Source organism: Aedes albopictus, chromosome 3 (assembly GCF_035046485.1).
Source record: "Aedes albopictus strain Foshan chromosome 3, AalbF5, whole genome shotgun sequence".
NCBI classification, from domain to species: domain Eukaryota; kingdom Metazoa; phylum Arthropoda; class Insecta; order Diptera; family Culicidae; genus Aedes; species Aedes albopictus.
The window spans coordinates 400,280,813-400,305,497 of record NC_085138.1 but is presented as its reverse complement, the minus strand read 5'-3'; the positions used below and the strand labels follow the sequence as shown (position 1 = coordinate 400,305,497).

Sequence of the window (24,685 nt, the reverse complement as noted above, 5' to 3'; positions counted from 1 at the left end):
TTTAATATAGGTTTATTGCAGCCTCCTGTTCCTCCAGATAACCATTTGAATGAATATACAAACATTGGTTTAAGAGTGCCGTGATAAAATATGCTTTAAACTCATTTTGTTGTCATAAAAGCCATAACAAAGCCATTCGGTTTCACCTGAGAGTGAAAAACATTGCGTCCGACGCAGCGACTGTTGCTTGGGCTACTATCCACTGCCACGACGCCATCATTGTTCTTTATCATTCATCTATCATTTTATTTGCTACGGAAATATTTCCCAAGAACCTTATTTTCACCAACGGAGTTATCTCGCGGCAGACCTCGACGGTATCGAGCACCATCTTCCGATTACACAGAACATGATATAAAGATTAAGTGCATCGCGATCTGCTAGAGCCATATCAGGTAGAAGATCCAAGTATGACATCGTCAGTGATGCATCTGTGTTATTGAAGAAATATTGATTAATACGGTTCCCGGTGGTTAGGCCAATTGAAGTGTGTTACTGTTGGCATTTTGGATCCATGTTGTGGGTAGTCTCGTCGATTTAGTAGCACTTTAATACGAAACAGCTATGACGCGAATGTTTTGCTCGATTTAGGCTATTTCAATTTCAAAACAAACTGCAGCTGTCAAAATCGCACCAAGAAGCTGTTTGGTTACCATATAGAGTGAAAAATAACCAAACGGCTTTGAAAGGGCTTTTAATGTAACTGTTTAGCAATCAAATTATCTCCACAAATGCGTTCTCTAACCGTTCTGCACTAATAGTTGCTTTTATGAAATCAAAGTTGCAACAATAATGAAAATTGATATTTTGACTCCGACATGTTGATTTTCTGAGTTTTGCTGATTTCATTCTATTTGTCAACGTGACTTTTCATGCAAATTACTCCAAATAACTACTGTATTTTAAAAATACTACGCCTGTATCAACATGTAGATGACCATACCATCATAACATAAGCAAAGTTTTACAATTTGGCTACTTCAATGAAAAACTACATTTTTGTTTTAGCTGAAGTTGTCTGATGAATATGATGATCTTGGAAAGGGCGCTCGTTTTTTCGGTTTCCAATAGCAAATTTCACGATAAATTTTGATGGACGCCTAAATTTGGAGCACCATATAGTGGAAAAATTCCGCGAATGATTCGGGTACGGAGAATAGAATATTTCCATATTTTTATCGAATTGCCTGGTTATGTTTTCACAATGAATTTATCGAGGCTAAATGTAATATATAAATTCCACAATGTTACGATTAAAGTCATCATTAGTGAAGATGGCAACCTCTGTTCTGGGAAATATAACAACAAATGTCAAATTACTTTTATTCAAGCAACCAAATGGTTTTCAAATCGGTTTCGGTGCAACAATCTTGTTGCTAGTTGATTTTGATTCAGTCTTGAAACAGCTCTTTAATACACTCTTGCAAACCTTCGCTAGGATGGGCCAACTAGCAAAATTCTACTCTTCGGGAGGTTTTGATAGAAGAAATGCGGATAAAATTGCCATGACTACGGTTTTATCAGCATTGGTTTATAACAGCCATCTAGTCTTTCATAAAACTGAAAATGTTACTTGGGGAATAACTATCAAATCACATAATCTGTTTTTATATCTTGTTTTGTTATTATTAACTTATCGAGGCATTAGTTTTCCATTACATGTTTTGTTTGCCAATCTTATTTTGTTATGATCGAGCTATTGGTATACACCCATAAAATAATATTTTAATCATATGTTTTGTTATGGAACAAATTTTTTTTATTTTATTGATGCACAAGGGGGTCATGGGGCCAAGTCTCCAATGCAAGTCCAAGAACTCACATCGTTCATAATACACCGTTGAATTTGGGAGTAGGCATTGCAACCTCTTTAGCCATGCGGCTTTTAAGTTTTGCGTGGCCTTAAGGATGAGGAAGGGTGGGAGATTGGTTTTGCATATTGAGCTGTGAAAGTATGTGTTGTTAATTAAATGGTCGAAGTTATTTACCTTAGCGTATTTTCACACAAAATTAACAAATTTGACGATATGGTGCTTGATTTTCAGTGAACCGTTTATGCTATTTCTTCTTGTTCTTGTGTCTTCAATATTGGAAGCTTGATTAATAACAATTTCAAAAAAAAAAAAAAAAATAGAAAGACAAATTGTGTATCAACTTCCTTTCTGCAAATAGAAATCAAATATATCAAAATCAACAAAAAAGGACCGTGTCGCTTCTTTGTTTGATCACGAAAAGTATCTGTTCTTGTTGGCACCACGAGTGTGCATCTTTCTCTGTAGAGTAAAGATACATTTAAGCCCCGAGACCTGACAGCAATCATGCTGATCACAAGGTTGTGCCTTTGCCCAGGGATGTTTTGTTATGGAACAAATTTGGTTATTATTATACTATTGAGAGTGTACAAATATTTAACAATAGCACAACAATAACAAGTTTTGAAACTACATCATTCGAGATTTTGTTTACAGCACAATGTTTACAGCACAATGTTTACAGCATTCCGTGTGTATCTAATTAGTTCCTCTAATTTTATAAACACTTCGATAATTATGACCTGTTTCATGTCCCTTTTTTAGTTTTTAGTTTCGTATATTCGTAGCTATTCCTTCGAAATTCGATATAGTGGACATCAGAATGTTGTTTTACCATTCAATATAGTGGACATCAGAATGTTGTTTTACTTGATGAGTTTTCTGTTTTATTTCTAAGTTCAAATACTTAGACTCATATTTATTTTTTATTTCGTCATTAGGATTACGTGCCCTACACAATGCATACATTTGCGAGTGCGTGACTGACAATAGTTTGACAGATTTCCCATGGAAAAACTGTAGAAAAAACGCAGACCTCGACGGAACGAACGCTATGTGTTCCAGGCTTTAAGTCTAGGATTGTTTTAAAGGGTAGCCAAAAAAAAAAGATTTTCCAATTCCTTAAATTTTCATATAATCGTAACTTTTTAACCACTTTTATTATTAGGGCAAATAGCCAATAAATTGCACACCTTGAAAACTTGCCAATTTTGTTCCACACTCTATGCTATGTTATGAGGTGTGCAACAATTGGTGAGTTTTTAAAGTGTGTAACAATTTGCTATTTACTCTATTTGTAATTGTCATTTTAGTACAATGGTAGCCTGCTAGCACAGACAAACAGATGTAACACTAATAATTCCAATCGTACACCAATTCAACGGTCTATTTAGAAATTTGCTAGTTAGCCAACTGCCCCACCCGAGGCGCTCGTATCGTTTTTGTGGGTGGGGCACAGTCAGCAAGCCATGCTCTCTATATCTTGTAGGGTATTGGTTCCCTTATTAAGCATGTGGCTCCCATTTTCATCCTAAGAAAACAATGGATTGAAACGTTGTTGGTTTTGTTTCATATTTTTGTATTTTTTGTTAGAAATGAGCACGCATGAAAACAAAAAGAACGGAATCAATCGGTGCCGTAATCGCTTGTTTTCGAATAGGATGAATATGGAAGCATGAGATTAATGATGGCACACATACCCTATTATGAGAAATTTCTTCATCTTTGAATTTGTAGGGGGAAATGATTCAATGTGATGTAATCTTTTCAATGGTTTATTTCAGAATGGTACTCTAATGTCATTTGTCCTAGTCAAAGCCTACTTCTTCTAGATCTAGTCACCGCAGCCTACTACATCTCGGCCATCCTGACATTCTCGATGTTCCTCGATGAGATGGCTTTCCAGTCTTGAGAAAAATAAAAATACTGCTATTTTATCTTGTCAGATAAAATAGCAGTATTTCTATTTTTGTCAAGACTGGAAAGCTATCTCTTCGAGTATCAACCATACAGTAGAAATACGTTTAGCATTCTCGATACTCGGCAATAATTTGGAAATTTTATATGAACCCTTAAACTTTGGAGATAATTTATGTGAATCAATGCTTTTCAATACAACAAAATCCCCTTCTTTGTAGTTGTATGTTCTTGTTCGCTTTTTATCAAACACTTTTTATTATATTTTTGCATTTTTAAATTATTTTGTTGTGCTTTTGCTCTTATTTCTACAATATTTTACATTTCACTCGAAGATTGTCTATTACGAACAAATGTATCTAAGTTAGAGTTTTCATTTTCTGAACTAGTTTGCAACTGACCCAATAATGGAACACTAGGATAATTAGAAATTGATTTATGAAAAGTGTTATTGAAAGCAAATTCATTTTTTGGTAAAAGTTTATCCCATTTATAATTAGTTTCGCTGCATAGTTTTACTAACATGAGTGTTAATGTTTTGTTTATTCTTTCTACTTGGCTATTTTCTTGTGGAGTACGGATTGCTGTTTTAACATGTTCAATACGATTTGCATTCAAGAAATCTTCAATTTTTTTGGATGTGAATCCGGTTCCACAATCAGTAATTCCTCTTATTGGATTGCTATAAAAACTCATATAATTTCCTAAATGATGTATTATTTCATCAGAATTCGTTGTTCTTGTTACAAACAGTTTAGTAAATTTAGTGAAGGCGTCGACTATCATTGAAATATATTTATTTTGCTGAATTTGTAGTGGCCCGTAATGATCTAAATGCAATGTGTTAAATGGACTATTCCCTTTCTCTATTATTTTCAAGAACCCTTCCTTTTTACCAACCGGATTGCAAAAAATACATGACAAACAATTTTTTACGTGTTTTTAACAAATTTCCTCATACAAGAAAATCATTTTTTTTTTTTAATTTCTGCTATTGTTTTGTTTGTTTGTTTGTTTTATCATGTCACATCCTCAAAATATTATCAATCATATTTTTCGGAAGTTTTTATCATTGTCTTTTCTAAACAAAATTCCATCTAGAAGCAGGAAATATGGAAAAGTCGAAGTTTCTAACATTTGTTTAATATTTGTCAATTTTGAATCTTTTTCTTGGGCCAAAATGATATTTTGTTCAATTTGAGGTTCACTAAGTAATCGAATTAAATTATCTGTCGCTTTATTCCTTAATTTATCATCAGACTTCTTACCCATATGCATCCGGCTGAGAGCATCAACATGCCTCATTTTTTCTTCTTTTCTATATTCTAGTTCAAAGTCATAGCTCTCCAAAAATAAAGCCCATCGGTTTATTTTTGGATTAACTTCCTTTTTCTTTAGAGTTTGTACTAACGCGTTGCAATCTGTGAAAATTTTAAATCTTTTGCCTGCCAAATAAACATGAAATCTCTTAACTGCGTGAATAACAGCTAATGTCTCTAATTCAAAGCTATGGAGTTTCGATTCGAATTCATCCGTTTTTTTTTGCTAAAGAAGCTTATAGGATGAAATTTGCCATCAGATTGTTTCTGTAATAATATTGCACCGAATCCAAACGAACTCGCATCACAGTGAAGCTCGGTATCAGCATGATGATCAAAAATTGCAAGAATAGGTGCCGAAATCAATTTTTGTTTCAAAAGATTGAATGCAGTGATTTGTTCTTCGTCAAAATGAAACATCGTATTTTTTGTAGCAAATTGTATAAAGGTCTGGCGATAACAACAAAAATTTGAACAAATGTTCTAAAGTAACTCATTAAACCTAAAAACCTTCAAATATCTTTATAACTCTGAGGAACCGGAAAATTTTTGACTGTTTCTATGTGACAGTTATTTGGTTTTGTGTGTAACCAAGATAATCAATTTCATTGAACACAACTTTACATTTTTCCAAATTCAGTTCTAATAAATTTTGACTCAAAATTTCGAGCACTTGTTGTAAAACATCAAAATGCTCTTCAATAGTTCTAGTTGCAATTAGAATGTCATCCAAATAGACACATAGTTTACCTTCTTTAATAAGTTTAGAAAATATTCTATTTATAAACCGTTGAAATACCGCTGGAGCATTACATAATCCAAACGGTACACGTAAATATTCAAATTGTCCACTTGGCGTTACAAAAGATGTATATTTAGTGCAATTTTGATTTGATGGAAGCCAGATTTTAGATCAAGAATTGAAAAGTATTTTTTTTCTTTAAGGTTATCAAAAAAATCTTCTATGACAGGATGTGGAAAATTATCACGTACTGTGTCTTTATTCAACTTCCTGTAATCAACACAAAGTCTAATTTCATTGTTTTTCTTGGGAATCAAAACGGCAGCTATATTATCGCTCAATTAAAAATTAGAAATTAGCAATAAACTAGATCAAAATCGCCTAACACTTTGTATGGGTGAAGCAATAAAAATTTCGGATTTTGTTGAATAACTGGCAATCCCATGGATATTTTCAATAGTTTTTTTTTGTGCAGATGATGAAAAGAAGGAACATCTATCCGTTATCAAAGCCTGATAGTTTTCAATATTATTTCTGAGAGATATTGGCTATTGCTATTTTTTGCCGTTTCAGTGCGCGTTAATATTTTAGTCGAATCAAAACTACTGGCAAAAGGTGAGCAACTCTCTTTAATAATTCCTGCTTCTAAAAGTTCTTTGATTTTTCATCAACTTTTTGTTTTTGGTCGAACGACAACCTTCGAGGTTTATAGTGAAAAACTTCTCCTTTTTTTAAACTAATAACCATTTCATATTCTGTGTTTGATTTAGCTAGTTTATCATAATCAAAATACTTGGAACGAAAAATTTCCGAAAGTATATCTTTAGATATATTTCCAATTTTAATATTTTCTAAAATGTTGGAATTGATACTGTACAAATTATTTTCCATTACCTTTTCTACAGGGGTTTCAGCTTTCAGAATCATTTTCAATCATTTTCAATTATTGTTCGAATATTAGGTTGCATGATGACATCTCGGCCAATGATTGCATCAATGAGGCTTAGTACATTATCCGGAACAACATAAAAATCAATACTGAAAATAATATTTTGAATCAAAAATTTGCTGGCTAAAATTTTTAGCCTTTTCCCACCGATACCCCGGAAATTTCTGCAATTATTGGTTCTTTTAATTTCATTTGATTTGATTAAACCCCGGCGTATCAGTGAGATTGGGCTTCCTGTGTCGAAAAAAGCTCTCAAATTTGTGTTACTATTAATTAGTCTAAACTTTACCAAGCCGTTAGAATTATGATTGCCCTCTACAACGTATACTGTCCTGTCATTAGGTTTTTGTTTTGGTGCACCAAATTTCCTTTCGGGATTTCCATTCTGCAGTCGGTTGAAATCAGTTCCTCGTTCAGCTCTGCAATTTGCCGCAAAATGTCCAGGTTGGTTGCACGAAAAGCAATGTTTCACCTTCCTTCTAACTGGCATCGGATCGAATCTTATCAGCCGGAACGCTTGTACCACCTCATGAACAAATTTGAAATTTCGGATTCTTGCCTGATTTCGAAGTACTTGATCTTCAAGACCTTCCACCAGATATTCAATAAACTCTTTCGCCGGTAAGTTCAGTTTTTGCGCTAGTAAAAATTGTGCTTAATAGTATTCCTCAAACGATTCTTGTCCCGACCAGGTCCGTCTAGCAAGTTGGTTCCTCAATTGATATGCGTTGATGTTGATTGTGAACATAGCTTGTAAGTTGGTTGTTAATTCATCATAAATTTTCAGCATAAAGTCTGCATTTGAATGTAGCCAGTGTTGAGCCTTTCCTTTTAGCAGCTTGAATAATACCATTTCCATTGTTTGATCGTTCAAATTGAGCGCTTGTTTTGTGTTAGCCAATGTTTTCAGGAAATAGTTCACATTCTCTTGGTATTGACCAGAAAAAGTCAGCAGCATTGCAGAAAGTTCTTCAGGGCGCAAACAGTTGTTTGGATGATTTGCCCACTGTCCAAATGAAGAGCTTGCGGTTTCAACTGGGTTAACAACGGGTTGTTGACTTGAGTAAACGGGATTGAGCGATGCTGGATTCATTGTTGTGTTTCTGGAACCACCTGTTCCTTCTCTTGAAGAAAATTGTAAACCTTTTGATGCTGCCACACGAGTTTCTCCTGTATTCTCCTGACCGAGATTTTCATCCTCTAGAATGATTTCCGCTGGTCTTGATCCGCCGGCTTTACTACGTTGAGCGAGACTTCCATCCCCGAGAACGGATTCCGCAGATCGAGAAGTATGCACGGTCTCTTGGTACTCATCCGAAGTTTTCTGACTCCTTAAAAACATCTTGATGGTAATCCCATTTCTGATGATGTAGGGGGAAATGATTCAATGTGATGTATTCTTTTCAATGGTTTATTTCAGAATGGTCCTCTAATGTCATTTGTCCTAGTCAAAGCCTACTTCTTCTAGATCTATTCACCGCAGCCTACTACAGTATTCCAGTAGGTTGGCTCCAGAGGCACGTTCTCCTCCATTTGGGAAATTAGTGCCAATTGAATTGATTTTTTGTATAAGGTTAGACGTAACTCATCGTGTGCCAATTTGGTATAAAATTGATTTAGTTACAGTGGCAAGTGCCAAAAATAGGTACATCTGCCCAAATGGTAGAAGGTCCTAGCATTATTACTTACTTTGTTATTAGTTTGATATCATAACTAATTTTGCTTTCGGATTGTTATCAATAACTTTAAAATATCAACATTTGTTATTGAAATATTTCCCAAATTCATTGTTAGGGTTATTGCTCCGATCATGGAGGAGTGAAGCACTGGGTTCATGTTTAAACCACAATTGTAACGCCCCAAGCAAACTTTTTACATGGAGTGAATTGAAAATACTAAAATCTATCCTTTATCTATGGGAAAATAACGGAATATTGCCACTTTGAGGTTGTTATGAGCATTTTATTCGTTTTTATCTGAAACAACATTGTTTTCCTAATGTTGCGGTATCCCATTGAAATCATATGGGATACCGCAACATTAGGAACACTACCGCAACAATATATAGGAACATATATATAGGAACACAGCAGGGATTTTTTTAAATAGGTTTTTGGGCAAATCTTAAGCAAACAAATGGTGCAATCTCATAATTTAAGCACAATACATCTATTAAAAATACCGTTTGGTAACATTTCAGTCGTAAAAGTGCTCAATTGCCATCACCGCAACATTAGGTGCTACCACAACGAAGGGAACAATGACCCTATTATGTTGTTATCGAACTAACAAAATATGTTTTTAAATTGGTCTTCCAGGAATATTTTTTTGTTATGATTTTTGTTATTTTGCCGCTTATGACAGCCAAGTTTATAACAAAATTTGTTATGTTAATAACATAAAAATAACTTATTTCAATACTCAGTTATTTTGCCAAAATAACACATTTTCTCATGCTGGTGTTATTCCCTTCTGCCCGGGTAGGCCCCGTGGGGGACCACTTAGCCTTGAGATACGGACTCCAAATTTTGGCATGATTCTTTTTTAGCTGTAGTTTGTTTTACCTTTTGCAATATTGAACTTTCAACATTTACAACTTTTGCAAAAATAGGGACGGCCTAATGTGTACTCAACAAGGAACGTTTAAACGTTATCATATGCGGTTTACAGTATGTACTACTGTGATCCAATGCACAATGAAAAAAAATAGGTATAAAACGCGAATAAATTCAATATCTCTGCTCGGAGTGGATGGATTTGAATGAATTTTTGACACAAACTGCAAAAATCTCTATAGTTTCAGATAAGGAAGGTGTCATTCGCCGCACGATGCTGGAAATCAGAGTATCGGGCCAGTTTTGCCTCATTCTGTCTCTTTTTACCTTTCTAGAAAAATCCTGGAGTGCAAAATATACGATTTATTTAATTCGTGTTTGTGTAAAAACTTCCATAGTATCGAATGGAGCTGGTTTGGCTCACCGCACAGCCCTAAAAATTAGAATATCTTCAAGTAACCCCGATATCCCCTATTTCTTAGAAATTTCACATACATCTTCGGTCGGAGTGGAATGCAATCGATAAGAGCAGGACAAACCCTTTATCAAATTGTCGATACTATGGAAGTTTTAACAAAAATGCGAGTTAAATAAGTCATTTATTTTTCACGCCAATAGGAAATAAATGATGGTTTTCTCAAAAAAGTGTGTGAGAAAGAGAGTGGGGTAAAACGAGCTCAATACACTGATTTCCAGCATCGTGCGGCGAATGACACCCTCCTTATCTGAAACTATAGAGATTTTTACAGTTCGTTTCAAAAATTAATTCATATCCGTCCACTCCGAGCAGAGATATTGAATTTATTCGTGTTTTATATCTATTTTTTCCCACTGTGCAATGCATCATTTTATGCGACTTAATAATATTCTGGAGTGAGCACCAATTATCACTGTATTAATGTACTATTATTCTACATTAATTCAATATCCCGATAACCCCATTTTTTTTCTTCTCAACAATTGATTTGGTCTTAACTGACTCAAGTCAGCATTGTAGCCAATTAATTACTCATGCTGCCTTAAACTCTGACCATTTTCCTGTAACATTTCAAATTTCCCATGAAGCGCCTTTTAATCCCATCAGCTCTACTTTCAATTATCACAGAGCTGACTGGGATACATATAAAACATACATCGATAGCCGTTTAGATGTTAATATTTCATTGGAATCACATTTTGATATTGACAAACCCCTCGAAACTTTGACTAATACTATATTTAGTCGAAGCAAGAGACGCGTCAATACCAAAGTGTGAAGTCAAATTCGACTCAGTTATTACTGGCGACGATATGAAACTTCTGATCCGTCTTAAAAAACGTGAGAAAAAGACAATTCCAACGAACTCGAGATCCTGCTTTGAAAGTAATCTGGCAGGATTTTCAGGAGGAAATTAAAAAACGTTTCACAGAATTGAAAACCAAAAAAAAAATCAAATTAAGTTTCTCAATTAAACCCCGGTATGTGTATGTAGGGTCTTGTATCATTTGGGCAGATGTACCTATTTTGAGCACTTGCTGCTATACCTAAGTCAATTTCAAACCGATTGATTTGAATTTTTGTATAGTGCTAGGTACGTACAGTATCTAACTCTATACAAAAATTCAAATAAATCGGTTTGAAATTGACTTAGTTAGAGCAGCAAGTGCCCAAAATAGGTACACCTGCCCAAATGGTACAACACCCTATAAGCATCGCAGGGCGCAATCATGATTTCATTCTTCATAAAACATTAGAATATCGTATGTTGCGGTGAAATTCACACATTGGTATCACTTGGCATTTACATTTCTGCAGTTTTGGCAGGCCTAGTAGTAGGTATTGATGCTGATTTTTTGAAAAGTGATAACAGAAATTGTTAATTGAACTGCAAAAATTTAGCAGGTCGATGTCACCCCCATTCCACGGTACCAGCACAGCAGTAGGAAAGCACCAGAATGCGCGGTCACTCGGTGGCGGCAAATAGTCTCTTCCAATTTCTTTTTGCTCGGCTTGTGCATTTGCTACCACAAGCAAGCGTTTAATGCGGTCCGAGCGCGACTAAGACTAGCTGTGTACATATTATAATTATGTCCCCCGATCCAGTTAATGTAATTTTAGCATGTTTTATGGGGTGTTATTAGTTGGTTACGATTGGACCACCAGCTTTGTCGACGCGCGCGCGAGGGTATTCATATCAGCTTCATTAACGCAAAAGTCATGCTTGTTGCATATTAGTAAGCAATTTTTCTACCGATTTGGAAGGGGCTAGTTTTTGCGGGAGCGTTCTGTTGGCAGACGTCCGAGAACTTCACTTCGATTACATGATGGTACAAACTTGGGATACACTAGAATCTTGTTTAATAAATTTGCTTTCCTTTGAACTACTGTTATCATAGGGGCATTACAATTACGATTGAACACAATTTTTAGTGTTCATTAGTTTAGGAATTTCTGACAGCATTGCTGAAGCGATTATAGTAGAATACGGGTAATTATGGAATTATGGCATTTGGAGCGAAAATTCTAGTCGAATTGCTAGAAGATGGAATTATCGGATTTCTCTGGAAAATATTTGACCTAGTTTTCATTGAGTTAATCAAAATCACAGTTCGTATGGATATATCTCGTGCCATCTGTAGAAAGTTTTTCGGTCGAAAGAAATTTGATATTGCTGGACCTTGCTAACTGAGAATAATATTTTTCGAGTTTCTGACGGAGTTCATAGAAACATTTTTTGCAACGGTGGTCAACTCCACGCAGTCCTATTTTAAGCAACTCTCTATCTATTCCCGGTAAATTCTTATCTACGTCGATCGCCTACTTCCATTCCATAAACCCCCCATCAAACATCGCCCAGCTTAATGACCAACCACCTCAAGACTGAATGGCATGGCACCGCCATCATCCGACAGTGTCTACCCATTCGCGGGTAACAACACCCGGTTGCCCATTAAACCCATTCAGTTGGCAGCTTACAAGCCGAGAAGCAACTACTTTTGGCACTCGATGACTCGGTACTTTTTTTTTCGAGAGCGCGTTCTGACGACTTCACCCAAATCCAAGGGGACTTATCTCCGAAGAAAGAGCGAACGAACCAATTTGCGGAATTTTACGAGAATATTTCACTTAGATGGGCGCAGTGGGTCTCCACAGCCGAACGTTGCATAAAACTTGACACCAAAGTCCAGATGGACAGTGCGACATCTCGGTGGGTAACGACATCGAGGGTCCGAAAAAAAACGCTTGAGATCGCAAAACCTGAAGGAACGAGCCCATAAAAAGTAATTTACTTGCACACTTCACGATATTTACTACTCCTTTAGTTAACCTCATTTTTGGGAGCTTTGTAAGCATTTACTGGTGTTCATATATGGGATATATGGTCTTAATTAGATAAAATGTACGCTAGAGGTTATTTTTTTAAGTTCGTCCTAAGAAATTCTACTAGAACTTTTTTGACTGAAGTACTGCCAATGATCAGTCGAAATTGCCGGATATCCTGACATGGACCTTACACCAGCACATCAAGTTCGATCAAATTTCTCGAATCGCGCCCAATGTACAGCAAGTATCGGTAAATATCGATAAATCACGCAATTTTAACGACGTCGGACACTGATGCTGTTATGGAACCCGCAGCAAAGTGTGCCGCAGTCGTGAACGACAATCTCACAAGTACTTTATCTCGAACGATCATTTTCGGCAGCGCAAGCCGCAAAATCCGACAGAGATCGCTATCGGAATGGGCTTTTTGATTTCTGGTGTGGCGAATTTTCGCAGGTGATTGCTATGGGAAGTAATTAGCCCCGGTGACTCGATATGTGAGCCATGGGATATTTAGGAAGGTCATAATGTGGATACAATTGAAGTCCTGCCGCGCCGCACCGGTTCATGGAATGTCTGGCAGAATGTTGAAGTACATAATGTAGCGGTTTAATTGTTGAAACTTGAGATGTTCCGGATTGTATCTTTTGACGTATCTAGTATCTTAAAAATTGAAAGTAGGTTGTGGGACCATTGGGATAGGGACTTTAACACTACATATAGCACAATCAACTTTGAACCAATGTAATTTTAGTTTTGTATACGGTAAAATGCTCTACAAATATCTTCATGCAAAAAAAAATAAATAAGTCAATTAGTACAAAACTGACTGAGTTATGTCGAAAAAGGATCCACTACCAAAATTGTCCCACTCCCTAGTTTTCAATGAAAAAAATAAAATAAAATATCTATTTTTTACAGAAAGAAATTTCCACCGAAAACGAAAATTTGTTCTTTAAATCTATTTTTTTTTGTTTTATTTTTATTTTTTTCAAATTTTGCATACCTATCTAATGTGACAAAAACAAATTGAATTAGATGCCATGGTAAAATAAGCGCTGGATACTCAAGGTTTTCAAATTCAGCGGTTTTCCTACTGGTATACCCCCGCGGAAATAACCTAATTATTTCGCCTAATTAAGAATTATTCGGAGTAACCTCTTCCGTGCATTATTATTTCTCGATTTTTCTCTATAATAACCGTGGAAGAGACATTCTTACTGGAAATCCTTTTATGAGTTTTACAAGAATTCTTCTTAAAATTTCAAGAAAATTCTCCAGGATTATCTCTAGAGACACTAGTAGAAATTTCTTTGTGAATTGTTTGAGGATTTTTCAAAACTTGGATTGTTTTCTGTAACACTTTCGCTGGATTTCTTAGAATACTTAGAGAAATCCATTAAAGAGTCCTCTTAGTATCTCTTCAAAATGCATCCCTGTCCATGGATTCTTTTGAAACTTTCTCCAGGGATTCCTCCAGAGATTCTTTCAGAAATTCCCCCAGGAATTTTCCTTGGCATTTTTCACGAAATTTCTCAAAAGATTCATCTTAAAAATGGTCCACAGGTGTCCTCAGAAATTTCTTCCGGAATTTCTCCTGGGATTCCTTAAGGGGTTCTTTCAGAAATTATTTTAAGGATTGCTACATAAGTTCATGCTGGTTTTCTTTTATGTATTTAGTCTAACTTTTCTAGAGGAATTCCTCCAGAACTATTGTCAGATTTTATTTCAGGAGTGTTTCTTGTGATTTCATCGACAATTCTTCTAGAAATTTCTCAAACATTCTTTTAAAACTTTCTCCGGGCTTTTCTCCAGGAATCATTTCAAACGTTTTTCAAAAGAGGAGAACCCAGGATAACTTTTTGCACACAGATTTGGAGATTCTTTCAGAAATTATATATTTTTTTTCATTTATTTAGGGATTTTCTCGGGCTTTTACTTGAAAATTCCTCTAGAAAATTTTCGCGAGGTTATGCTGGACATTCCTCCAAGGGTTTCTGTAATAGTTCCTTCAACTATTCATCCAGGCAAAGTTGGGTTCTTCAGTTCTTCCAGGGATTATTACAAAGATTCCATCAAAATATCATTTTAAAGGAATTTTTCAAAGAATTCAGGACTTGTGAAGAGTTTTTTTTTCAAGAATTTTTGAAAAAAATATTGGAAGAACTTTTGAAGAAATTCCTTGTCGAATTTCTAAAGAAATTCCCAAAATTCTAAAGAGGTACCTGAAAATAAAGTTATCCCAGAATCTTATATTTCAGAAGGAATCAGGAATCTAAAAAAACCCTGAGGAGCTTTGTGATCAGGAAGGCGGAATCTCCCCTGAAGGGTCAGTTTGAACCTCATCTCTATAAGTTCACTTCAGTGAAACTCCATATTCAGGTGCAAGATTTTATGATTATGTAGAATCCCTGTAAAACACTTTTGAATCAATCTCTGTTGGAATATCCGAAGAAACCCGAGGGAAATTTATGAAGGAATCCCAGGAAGTATTTCGTAAGCTCTTTCTGGGGAAACTTTTCGGGAAATCCTTGGTGAAATTTTTAGAAAAAATATTGAGGAATTTATAGGAAAATATCTGGAGAAATATTTTAATAAATTTCTTGGAGGATTTTCAAAAAATATTCTTAGAAAAATCTGTGGACGAGCTTCTAAAAAAGAATGTTTAAGAATCCTTGGAAAATCTATTGAAGTCATCCAAAGAAGAAATTTTGTATAAATTTCAGGAGTAGTAAATCGAGGAATATAAGGAAAAATATCCTGAAGGAATCTCTGAATGAACTCCTGCAGAAATCTCTGGTGGAATTTCTGCCTGAATCACTGAAAGATACAATGCAAGAATCTCTGGAGAGAGAAAGGTCGAGGAAAGCTCCCGACCGGAACGGGAATCGAATTTGCCGTCTCTGGATTGGCGACTCAAAGCCTTGTCCACAAGACTAATTGGAGACCCCTGTAGGGTTTTCTCGATGAATCCCTAAAGAAATTTTTGGACCCATTCAATGGAATCCCTAGAGCACTTCCTGAACGAATCTCTGGTGGGATTCCGGAACAAATAATTCTTTCGCGGGATTTCTCCAAGAGTTTCATCTGGAGTTACTTCCAAAACTCCCCCTAGTAATTTTTCCAGGATTTTCTTATGGGAATTCCTCAAGGACTTCCTTCTGGGGGTTACTCCAGAAGTTCCTTCTTTTGATTCCTCCGGGAAGGAACTGGAGATCTCTGCAGGAGTTCCCCTGAAAATGCGTCCAGGAGTTCCCTCTGGAGATTCACCGAGGTGCTCCTTCTGGGGATTCCTCCAAGAGTTCCCTCTGGGAATTTCTTCAGGACTTTCTTCTGGGAATTTTTCCAAGAGTTTTTTTCTGGGGATTCCTCCATGAGTTCTTTCTGAGGAATCCTTCAGTAGTTCCTTCTGGAGATTCCTCCAGGAGTTTCTACTGGGGATGGACGCAGATGTTCCTTCTGGATACTTCTCCAGAACTTCCTTCTGGTTCATCCAGGAGTTCCTTCTAGAGATTCATGCAGGAGTTCCCTCGGCAGATTCTTCCAGGAGTTCCCTCTGGAAGTTCTTTCGGGTGTTCCCCCTGGAGATTCCTCCAGGAGCACAATCTGGGAAATCTTCGATAAGTTTTTTTTCTGGAAAATCCTGCAGGTGTTCCTTCTGGGGATTATTTCAGAAATTCTTTCGGCGGCTTCCTCCAGGATTTTCCTCTGGAGATTCTAAAAGTTCCCTCTGAAATTGCTCCAGGAGTTACTTCTGGGGAATCCTCCAGTAGTTTCTTCTGCAGATCCCTCCAAGAGTTCCCTCTGAAAAAAAAAATCATCTAGGACTTCCTTCTGGAAGTTCTTTCAGGAGTACCCTTTGCAGACTCCTCCAGGATTTCCTTCTAGGCATTCCTCAAGGACTTCCATCTGGGGAGTCCTGCAGAATTTTCATCGGGAAAAAATCATCTAGGATTTACCTCTGGGGAATGCATCCAGGAACTTCCTCTGGAGAATTCCTCCAGGAGTTCCCTTTTGGGAATTTCTCCAGGAGCTCATCTGGGAAATTAATCCATGAATTTCCTCTTAAGAATTCCTAAATAGTTTCTTCTGGGGATTCCTCCAGTAGTTCCTTCTGGAGATTTTAGGAGTTCCTTCGGGAGTTCAATCTGGAAATTTCTCAAGAAGTTCCTTCTTGGGATTTCTTCCGGAGTTCCTTCTGGAGATTCCTCCAGGAGATCGTTCTGATGATTCTAGGAGTTCATTATGGGCCTTTCTACAGGAATTTTCTTCTTCCTTCAGATATCCCTCTGAGGATTCCTCTAGAAGTTTACAAAAGTTTCCTGAGGGAAATTATTCTAGGAGTTCCCTCTGAGGAATTCTTTCAGAAATACTCGCTTGGGATTCTTTCTGGAGATTCCTTCATAAATTCCTTGACATGATTATTTTAGGAAATCCAGGAATTCCATCCGGGGAATTCCTCCAGAGGTTCCTTCTGGGGAATTCCTATAGGAATTTTCTCGAGAAAATCCTTTCAAGAATTCCTTCTGATCATTTTGGAGGAGTTGCTTCTGGGAATTCCTCCAGAAGTGTAAGTGTAGAATTAGAAATATGTTGGAATACACAAAAAAAAAACTAAACAAAACAAATCCTCCTGAAGTTTTCTTTGGACAATCCCTTCAGGAGTTCCCTTTTTCGAATTCTTTCAGGAGTTCCCTCTATAGAATTCTTTCAGGAGTTGCCTCTGGGGATTTCCTCCTGGAGTTCCCTAGGAGTTCCTCTAGGAGTTCCATCTGAGGATTCCTCTAGAAGTTTCCAAAAGTTCCCTGTGGGAAATTCCTTCAGGAGTTCCCTCTGAAGATATTTTTCAGGAATACCCGCTTGGGTTTCCTTTTGGAGATTCCTTCATGATTTATTTGTGGGGATTCCTTCAGGGGATCTATCAGGGAAAAATCCAGGAGTTCTCTCCGGGGAATTCCTTCAGGAGTTCCTTCTGAGGAAGTTCTTTAGGAATTTTCTAAAAAAAAAAAATCTTTCAAGAATCGGATCCATCTGGAGAATTCCTCCAAAAGTTTCCTATGGAGAACTCCTCCAGGAGTTTCCTCTCTGGAATTCTTTTAGGAGTTATCTCAGGGGAATTCCTCCACAGAATTAATTTTTGAAATCTTTCAAGGGCAATCTTTCAAGAATTCCATCTGGCCATCTTGCAGGAGTTAAATCCGGGAATTCCTCAAAGAAGTTTCCTATGCGAATTTCTTCCAGAAGTTCCATCAGCGAATTTGTCCGGGAGTTTCATCTGGGAGCTTTCCAGGAGTTCCCTCTGTTAAATTCCTCCAGGTACTCCCTCTGAAGCTTTCTTTGCCGATTCTCCTGGAATTCCTCCAGAAGTTTCCTCTGGAGATTCCTCTAGGAGTTCCTTCTACGAATTCCTTCAGGAGTTCTCTTTGGAGATGGAGATTCCTGAATACCTGAAGAATTTATGAAGTAATATCTGGAAAATCTTACAAAGAAACGACTGGAGGAATTTATTAAAGAATCTTTGATTTTTTTTTTAAAAAGAAATCCTTGTAAGAAATTCTGAAGGAATTTCTGATGATTTTTTTAAACGAATCCCTAGAAGATTTTTCAAGTAATTCCCGGTGTTAAGTTTCAGAATCTATCTAAAAGATTTCTTGAAAAGTAATGTCCGAAGAAAGCCCCAGAGAAATTTCTTAGAAAAATTCTGGAAGAATTGATTACAAGTTTCGACTGGACGATGGTTGTTTTTTCGGAAAAATTTCGGCTTGCAGTCTAACAAATTGCGTTGATTAATTACATATCATCGCCGACGTTTAGGTCCGGCTATTGGACCATCTTCAGGGCCTAAATGTTTTATTAAAATTGGCGCAAATTAACATTAAACATACAAATCTACATAACACAAACTCACTCGATATACAAATCAACAGGTCACACAATTTCGTATAATTTGTAAACCGTCGGCTTGAAAAGGGTCACGCCGTCTGGTACACTTTTGGGCCATTCGTTCCGGTTGAGTTTGGGAATTCCCTAGCTAGTACACGGACACTACCTGCCGGTGCAGACTATCGCCTCTACTGATCAGCTGTTACTCATCCGTGTGTAAAGTGGTATTAGCCGACGGTGTGATCTGTGTTGTGTGTCTCGCATCAGTGTATTGGTTGCTCGATTTTAATAAAACATTTAGGCCCTGAAGATGGTCCAATAGCCGGACTGAAACGTCGGCGGTGATATGAATTAATCAACACAATTTGTTAGACTGCAAGCCGAAATTTTTCCGAAAAAATTCTGGAAGAATTTTTGAAAAATAAATAGTCGGAAAGATCCCATGGATTCAGTTTTGGAAGAAGACCGAAATGTCCTTGGAATTTCTGGAAGAATCTTTGAATGAATTTCTGGAGAATTTTTCGAAACAATCTGTGGAGCAATATCAGACCGAATCCTGGGAAGGTTTTATGAAAAAAATCTTAGATGCGTAATCTCTAGCAAACTTTGGAGAAAATTCTTGATATACTTTAAAATCTCAGAAGGAATAAATGGTAGAATTTCTGAAGGATTTCTTGAAAAGATCTCCGAAGGAATTCATGACAGAATACTTGAAAAGACCAGAATTCCTTGGAATGAATTTCTGAAGATATGAGAAACTAAAAAATCGCTTAGGAAAATTTTTGAATGAATCTTCGATGTTTTTTAAGAACCGCTAAAGGAATTTCAGGAGTAATTTGTGAGATGGTCCTTGAATAAATATCCTAAAAAATCCCGGGACGAATTCCGGAAAAAATCGCCGAAACATTTCTTATATGTGTAGGGATTTTTGAAAGAATCTCTGGAAGAAATCCCTATATCACAAAGTTTTTTTTTGCACATTTATTTTTTTTTATGTGTGTTAACTTATACTAATTCTTCACACTTTTTGAACACTCTGAAACTCAATTATCTGCTTAAAAGGTCATTATTTTCGTTTAATTTTATATTATGATTATGATTTGCAATTAAAAAAAAATGCAATTCACATTGCAAAAGCTGCATAACTCTTTATGGCCAAAACAGAAAACAGATGCTCACTTCTACTCTTTTGAAAAAAAAAAAACAGAATTTTCAATACAAATTCAATTATTATATGATATTTAAATGGAATTAATATGTGTGGTATACTTTTACCTCTTCAAAGAAGTTGCAGATCTGCATATGGTGCCTCCAAGGTATAATCGCTTATAACTATACATTATTTTCACCCCTTTTTTGCGTTCCACACATATCCTATACCCAGCAAACGCCGACGACAGAGACATCTTCCGATTTTCAGCTCAACCGTACGGGTGCGTATCCCGCAAGCGGAAAACGGGTGTGTACGAAACTTTTCGTCGGCTTTCGACTGCCAGCACAACACCCGCTTTTCGCTTTCGGCCACACAAACTAGGTAGGAAGGTAATTCCAAAAAGCTTCAACACTTACCCATTGGGCGCTGGCGTCGTACGAAGGAACACAACGAAACGTCATACCGCCGGTGCTTCCGACGGTGCCACCACCGCCGCTGTACCGTGAGTTTGCTTTGGCCACTTTAGTACCGTTTCGTTAAAAGTTTCACGACGACCCGCTCGCGCTCTCTCCGGCTTTCCGCAGTTATGCTGTTTCGTTGTTCGTTGTGTTTCAATGCGGGTCGCGCGGTATGTTATTTCGTTTGGAGTAATGTTTTTTCTCTCTTCTTTTTTTTGCGTGAGATCTTCGAAGAGCCTTGGCTCGTTCGTTATGCCTTAGCTTAGGATTGCGTTTGTTGTTTTGAAATTTCCTTTTTGCGCCTCCGTTGGTTCGCGCTCGCCAAGAGCACGTGTTCTACGTCGGTTTCAGGTTTCACTTACTCACTCACACTGTTCGGTTCGGGTAGGTATTAGCGCCGATATTTAATCCCACCGCAATGGAAGATTACAGTGATTATCATTTGCGAGAGCGCACTACCCTATTATGTACTTGCTTGGCAATATCCGCTCGGTACGCAGCCTCAGCATAAGGAGCATCGTCTTGGTCGTCGACGTCTCGGCCAGTGTTCCTTGTTGTGGGGAATCAGCGCACTCTGCGTCCGTCCGAAGGGCGTTCAAGAGAAGCGGAAGGTGCGAAAATTAAGCTTTCATTGCCGTCTTACCTAGAACAAACAAAATACTTAGTTAGCAAGGTGGTTATTTGGAAGGATTAGCGGCTATTATTGGTGATTATGCGATGGTTCAGGGTAGAAAAGGGAGTTTGGTAACGTTTGAGTGTTCATGGTGATGGGCGGTAATGGGATTTCTACGGTTGTAATTAGATCATTTCTGTGACATGAATTATGAAAAAAAAATCAATGAATGGTAACGAACCATGTTTCGTTACCATCGATCGAAGTTCTTTCTCAGAGTATATCTTCTTTATTACTGTCACTGGAACTTGTCCTGCCTCTCTTCAACATAGTGTTCTTTGAGCACTTCCTCAATTATTGCAGAGAAAACAGACGTAGCACGATTTTTTTTCTATCGTACAACGATTGAAAAATTATGGTTATCCCCATGACAAAATGCACATTCAAGTTTCACAAAGCTCAATCAAAGATCCAATTTTTACACGGAAAACAAGTTACAAAATGGCTAAAATTTGAACGACTCATAAACTACTGATTATTTTCCATTAAAAAAGAAAACATGCCAGCGTTTTGAAAATAAGTAGTCGGGGGTCGGGTAGGTGAAGGTTAATTTCTTTCTATTCGTGAGTATTAACTATAGCTAATTCATCACAGTGTAATTATCATAACTGAACATTGGATAGTTTGAAATCGACTTTTTAATGGCGGTCATCATAGAAGTGAACTTGATGTCGTTTGATTTTCGCAAATTATGACAACCGCAACATTAAAAAAAGGATAAAAAACTTATAGAAGAAAAAGAGGAGAAAAAAGAAAGGAAAGAAGAAGAAAAAAAAAGAAAGATAATGTAAAAAAGAACTAGAAATAAACGAGATAGAGGAAAAAAGAGAAGAAAGAAGAAGAAGAGAAAAAGAAAAAAAAGGAAAATAGATTAAAAAAGACGCAAACATTAAGTGGGTTCAAATAATCTATGAATTGATAGTTTGTTGTCATTGCCATAGCATTTTTACGTAAATAAACTCTATCAGGCGAGTTGCCTTCAAGTTTGAACTAGTTCCACCAAATTGATAACCTAACCCAGGTAACATTTTTAGTCAAATAGACTAGAAGAGCTTGTTAGAATCGTCATAAAACCAAACAAAAAGTAATCTGAAGCCTCTTTTTATGTACCTGACTGGAAGTGCATAATTTAAAAATGTGCATAAATAAAAAAAACCAAGGGAAGCTCCCAGAGAGCCCAAAAAATGGGGGTTGCAGAGGCTTCAGGGGCGTTTCAGATTTTTTTCGAGAATTCATGAGCTTTGGGCGTTCCGTCAGGTTTTGTTGGCGTTTTAATGGGATTACCGACACTTCAGAGGTGTTTTAATACATAGTATTTTAAGTTTTAGGAGCTTTTGAAGAGTGTTACAAGGGGTTTCAGGAATATTTCCAGGCGTTTCAGAGAGATATTAGAGGCATTTCAAGAAGTTGGAGGGGAGAGGGAAGTGGCGGTTGAAGGTGGTTATTTAAGAAGGTTTTCGAAGCTTTTTATAGACGTTCGAAGGGCAGTGCTTGAAAAGTGAAGCGTTTTATTCCAGTCGAATCAAAATTTGCTCTCTTTTGATCGGCCCAATGCGATAGCAATATGCCTTCATTGGCTAACATGCTTCTGTGAGAGCGGGAGCAATAAAAATTATGACTGAGAGTGAGGAACGACGATTCAGCGTAGTGCGGTTCTCTGAATATCTCTTTTCGCCAGTGTATACGGCAATGAATGTACTTGTTTTCTATCCCGTTATTACAGTGCAAACAGCATCAACTTGAATTAAATAGATTAAATAATAGTCACTTCCACCATTCTCTTACAGACAAATTGAGTGTTTTTCCAAGTTATGAGCAAAAAAAAACCACTGAATGAATCACGCATCTTGAGCTTCACCGCAGCAAGTGAGAACGATTGGTTTCCAGTCAGTATGCTTCACCAGCCAACCGACCGATGAGGAATAGTGTTCGCGATTGGTTCGTATTTTTTATATTCACTCGAATTCAAGCACTGTCGAAGGAGTTTTAGGGGCTTTTTAAATTAACATGATTTCAATGGGATTACGGAGGTTTCAGATGTGTTTCGGTGTTTTTCAGGTTAGGGTTGTATCAATCTTACTTGGGGCATTTTAAAGGGTTCCAAGGGTTTAAGTGAAGGCGTCTCAAAAATATTCTCAAACATTCTGAAATGCTTCCAAAATCCCCCTAAACCCCCTCGGACGCCATGTAACGCAAATGAGACCCTCCCAAACCCCTAAAAATGTGTTTGTGATGCTTCTGTAATGGCTTTTGCATTATCATTAGCGACTGACAAAGAAACCACGACGAGATTGAACCGAAGATATAACTGTGAGCTATAGATTTCGTCATGCACTTTTGCCTCCTTTTGCAAAGACGAAACCCGAACACGTAATTGTCACATGGCATCCAGCTACAGATGAAAGGTGAACTAGACAGATTTTTTTTTATTGACGATTTAATCTCGAGTCTTTCGAGCTGTTGAATTGACTCTGTTGGTATGCTTGTTGTTCAGCCCATCAGAAAGTTTTTGGTTCGATTCCAAGTAAAGGCGCGTTTCTTTTTTGCATATTTTTTTTCTGATTAGCCATTCTCGTGAGGTTGATTATTTGTTCGTCTGCCCTATTCGGTGCAAGCAACTCAACGATGTCAATGAAAAAAAAACGGCAAAATTTTTTCGCTGCGACTACCCAACTGACTGACGGCGTTTAAACAAAAATAGAGCTTCATCATTTCTGAGGAGCGTTAATTTCATATTTCTACAACACCAATGTGCACTACTAGGGATGTGTAAATAAAAATTTTGCAATAATAAAAACAGGGCACGAAAAGAGAAAGCCTTCTTCATAAACTAAGCACAGGTTTTGCTCCTGTGTTTAAGGGGTTTTCTGGAGTTTAGGGAGAGCCTAAAATGAGGGGCACCAGTGGAGTTTAAGAGGGCTTCTGGTTGTTTCAGGAAGTATTAACTGCCCCTCAGGAGCATTCCAGAAGATTTCAGGGTGGTTTCAGATTTTTTTAGAGGGCGTGAAGCCCCTTCAGAAGCGTTTCAGGGATCATTGGTGTTTTGAAGGAGTTCAGGGAGCTCTAGGGCCGTATTCAAAACGCCCTTAAAACCCCTTGAATGCCTCAGAACCCTCTTAAATGTTCTTGTTTTCAGAGAATTTAAATTACCCTGAGACTCACTGAAATAACCCTCAATATCCGTAACGGACTGTCAGAATTTCTAAAGACTTCATCTCCATACGCCTTTAAAATGCCCTGTGACAAACCTGAAACCTCTGAGACCTCTAAATTTGAATTAACCCTCTAATACCCAATTTTTTTTATTTTGATCTAAACATCATTTTTCGTCATCAAAATCGATTTAAACATGTTTTGGAAGATGATTTTTTTTTAATTCTCGATTTTGTGAATTTCGGTTTTTGATTTTTCTGATTTTTTTTTTCTGACAATCCCCAAACTTTTATATTTTTCGTAGAAGCCTATTTGGGATACTGATTTTTGAGACGAAAACATTTTGAGATTATATGACTATTGTTGAAATATTATTATTTTAATTTTTTCCATGGAAAATTTTATTTTCCGTGTAATTTTAAGGAAAATCAATTTAGAGTGTATTCGATTCCCTTACACTATTATACTATGATAAAATGATTTGGGAAAAATTCAAAATATGTTAATTGTAGCGATTCAATACAAAATAAACAATGACTTTTGAAAGGTGACTAAAACATCAATTTTACAATGATTTAAAAAAATGAAAATACGCTTTAAATGACACCAAAAATCATTTTGTGATACACAGAACAGTCCCAAATATCTGCCAAAAATATAAAAATTTTGATTGTCCATGAAGCAAAAATTACAAAAATGCTCATATTATACCCCGTCTAAAGGAGGGGTTGGGTATTAGAGGGTTAATGTTAGTTGATTAAAATAAAT

At 36.8% G+C, this 24,685-nt stretch overlaps 1 protein-coding gene across 4 annotated transcripts in view; it reads right to left on the bottom strand.

Moving 5' to 3' along the window:
* LOC109408342 (transcription factor AP-2-epsilon) overlaps positions 1–24,685 on the bottom strand; it is a 254,560-nt gene that overhangs the window by 161,198 nt on the left and 68,677 nt on the right. The window contains exon 2 of one of the 4 annotated variants that reach the window (XM_062856073.1): positions 20,050–20,734. The exons of 2 other annotated variants lie outside the window; for them this stretch is intronic. In XM_062856073.1, the coding sequence (XP_062712057.1) occupies positions 20,050–20,094 (45 nt within the window). In that variant the 5' untranslated portion in view covers positions 20,095–20,734. The remainder of the gene's footprint in view (positions 1–20,049; positions 20,735–24,685) is intronic. One more of the 4 variants, XM_062856072.1, reaches the window with a different exon arrangement.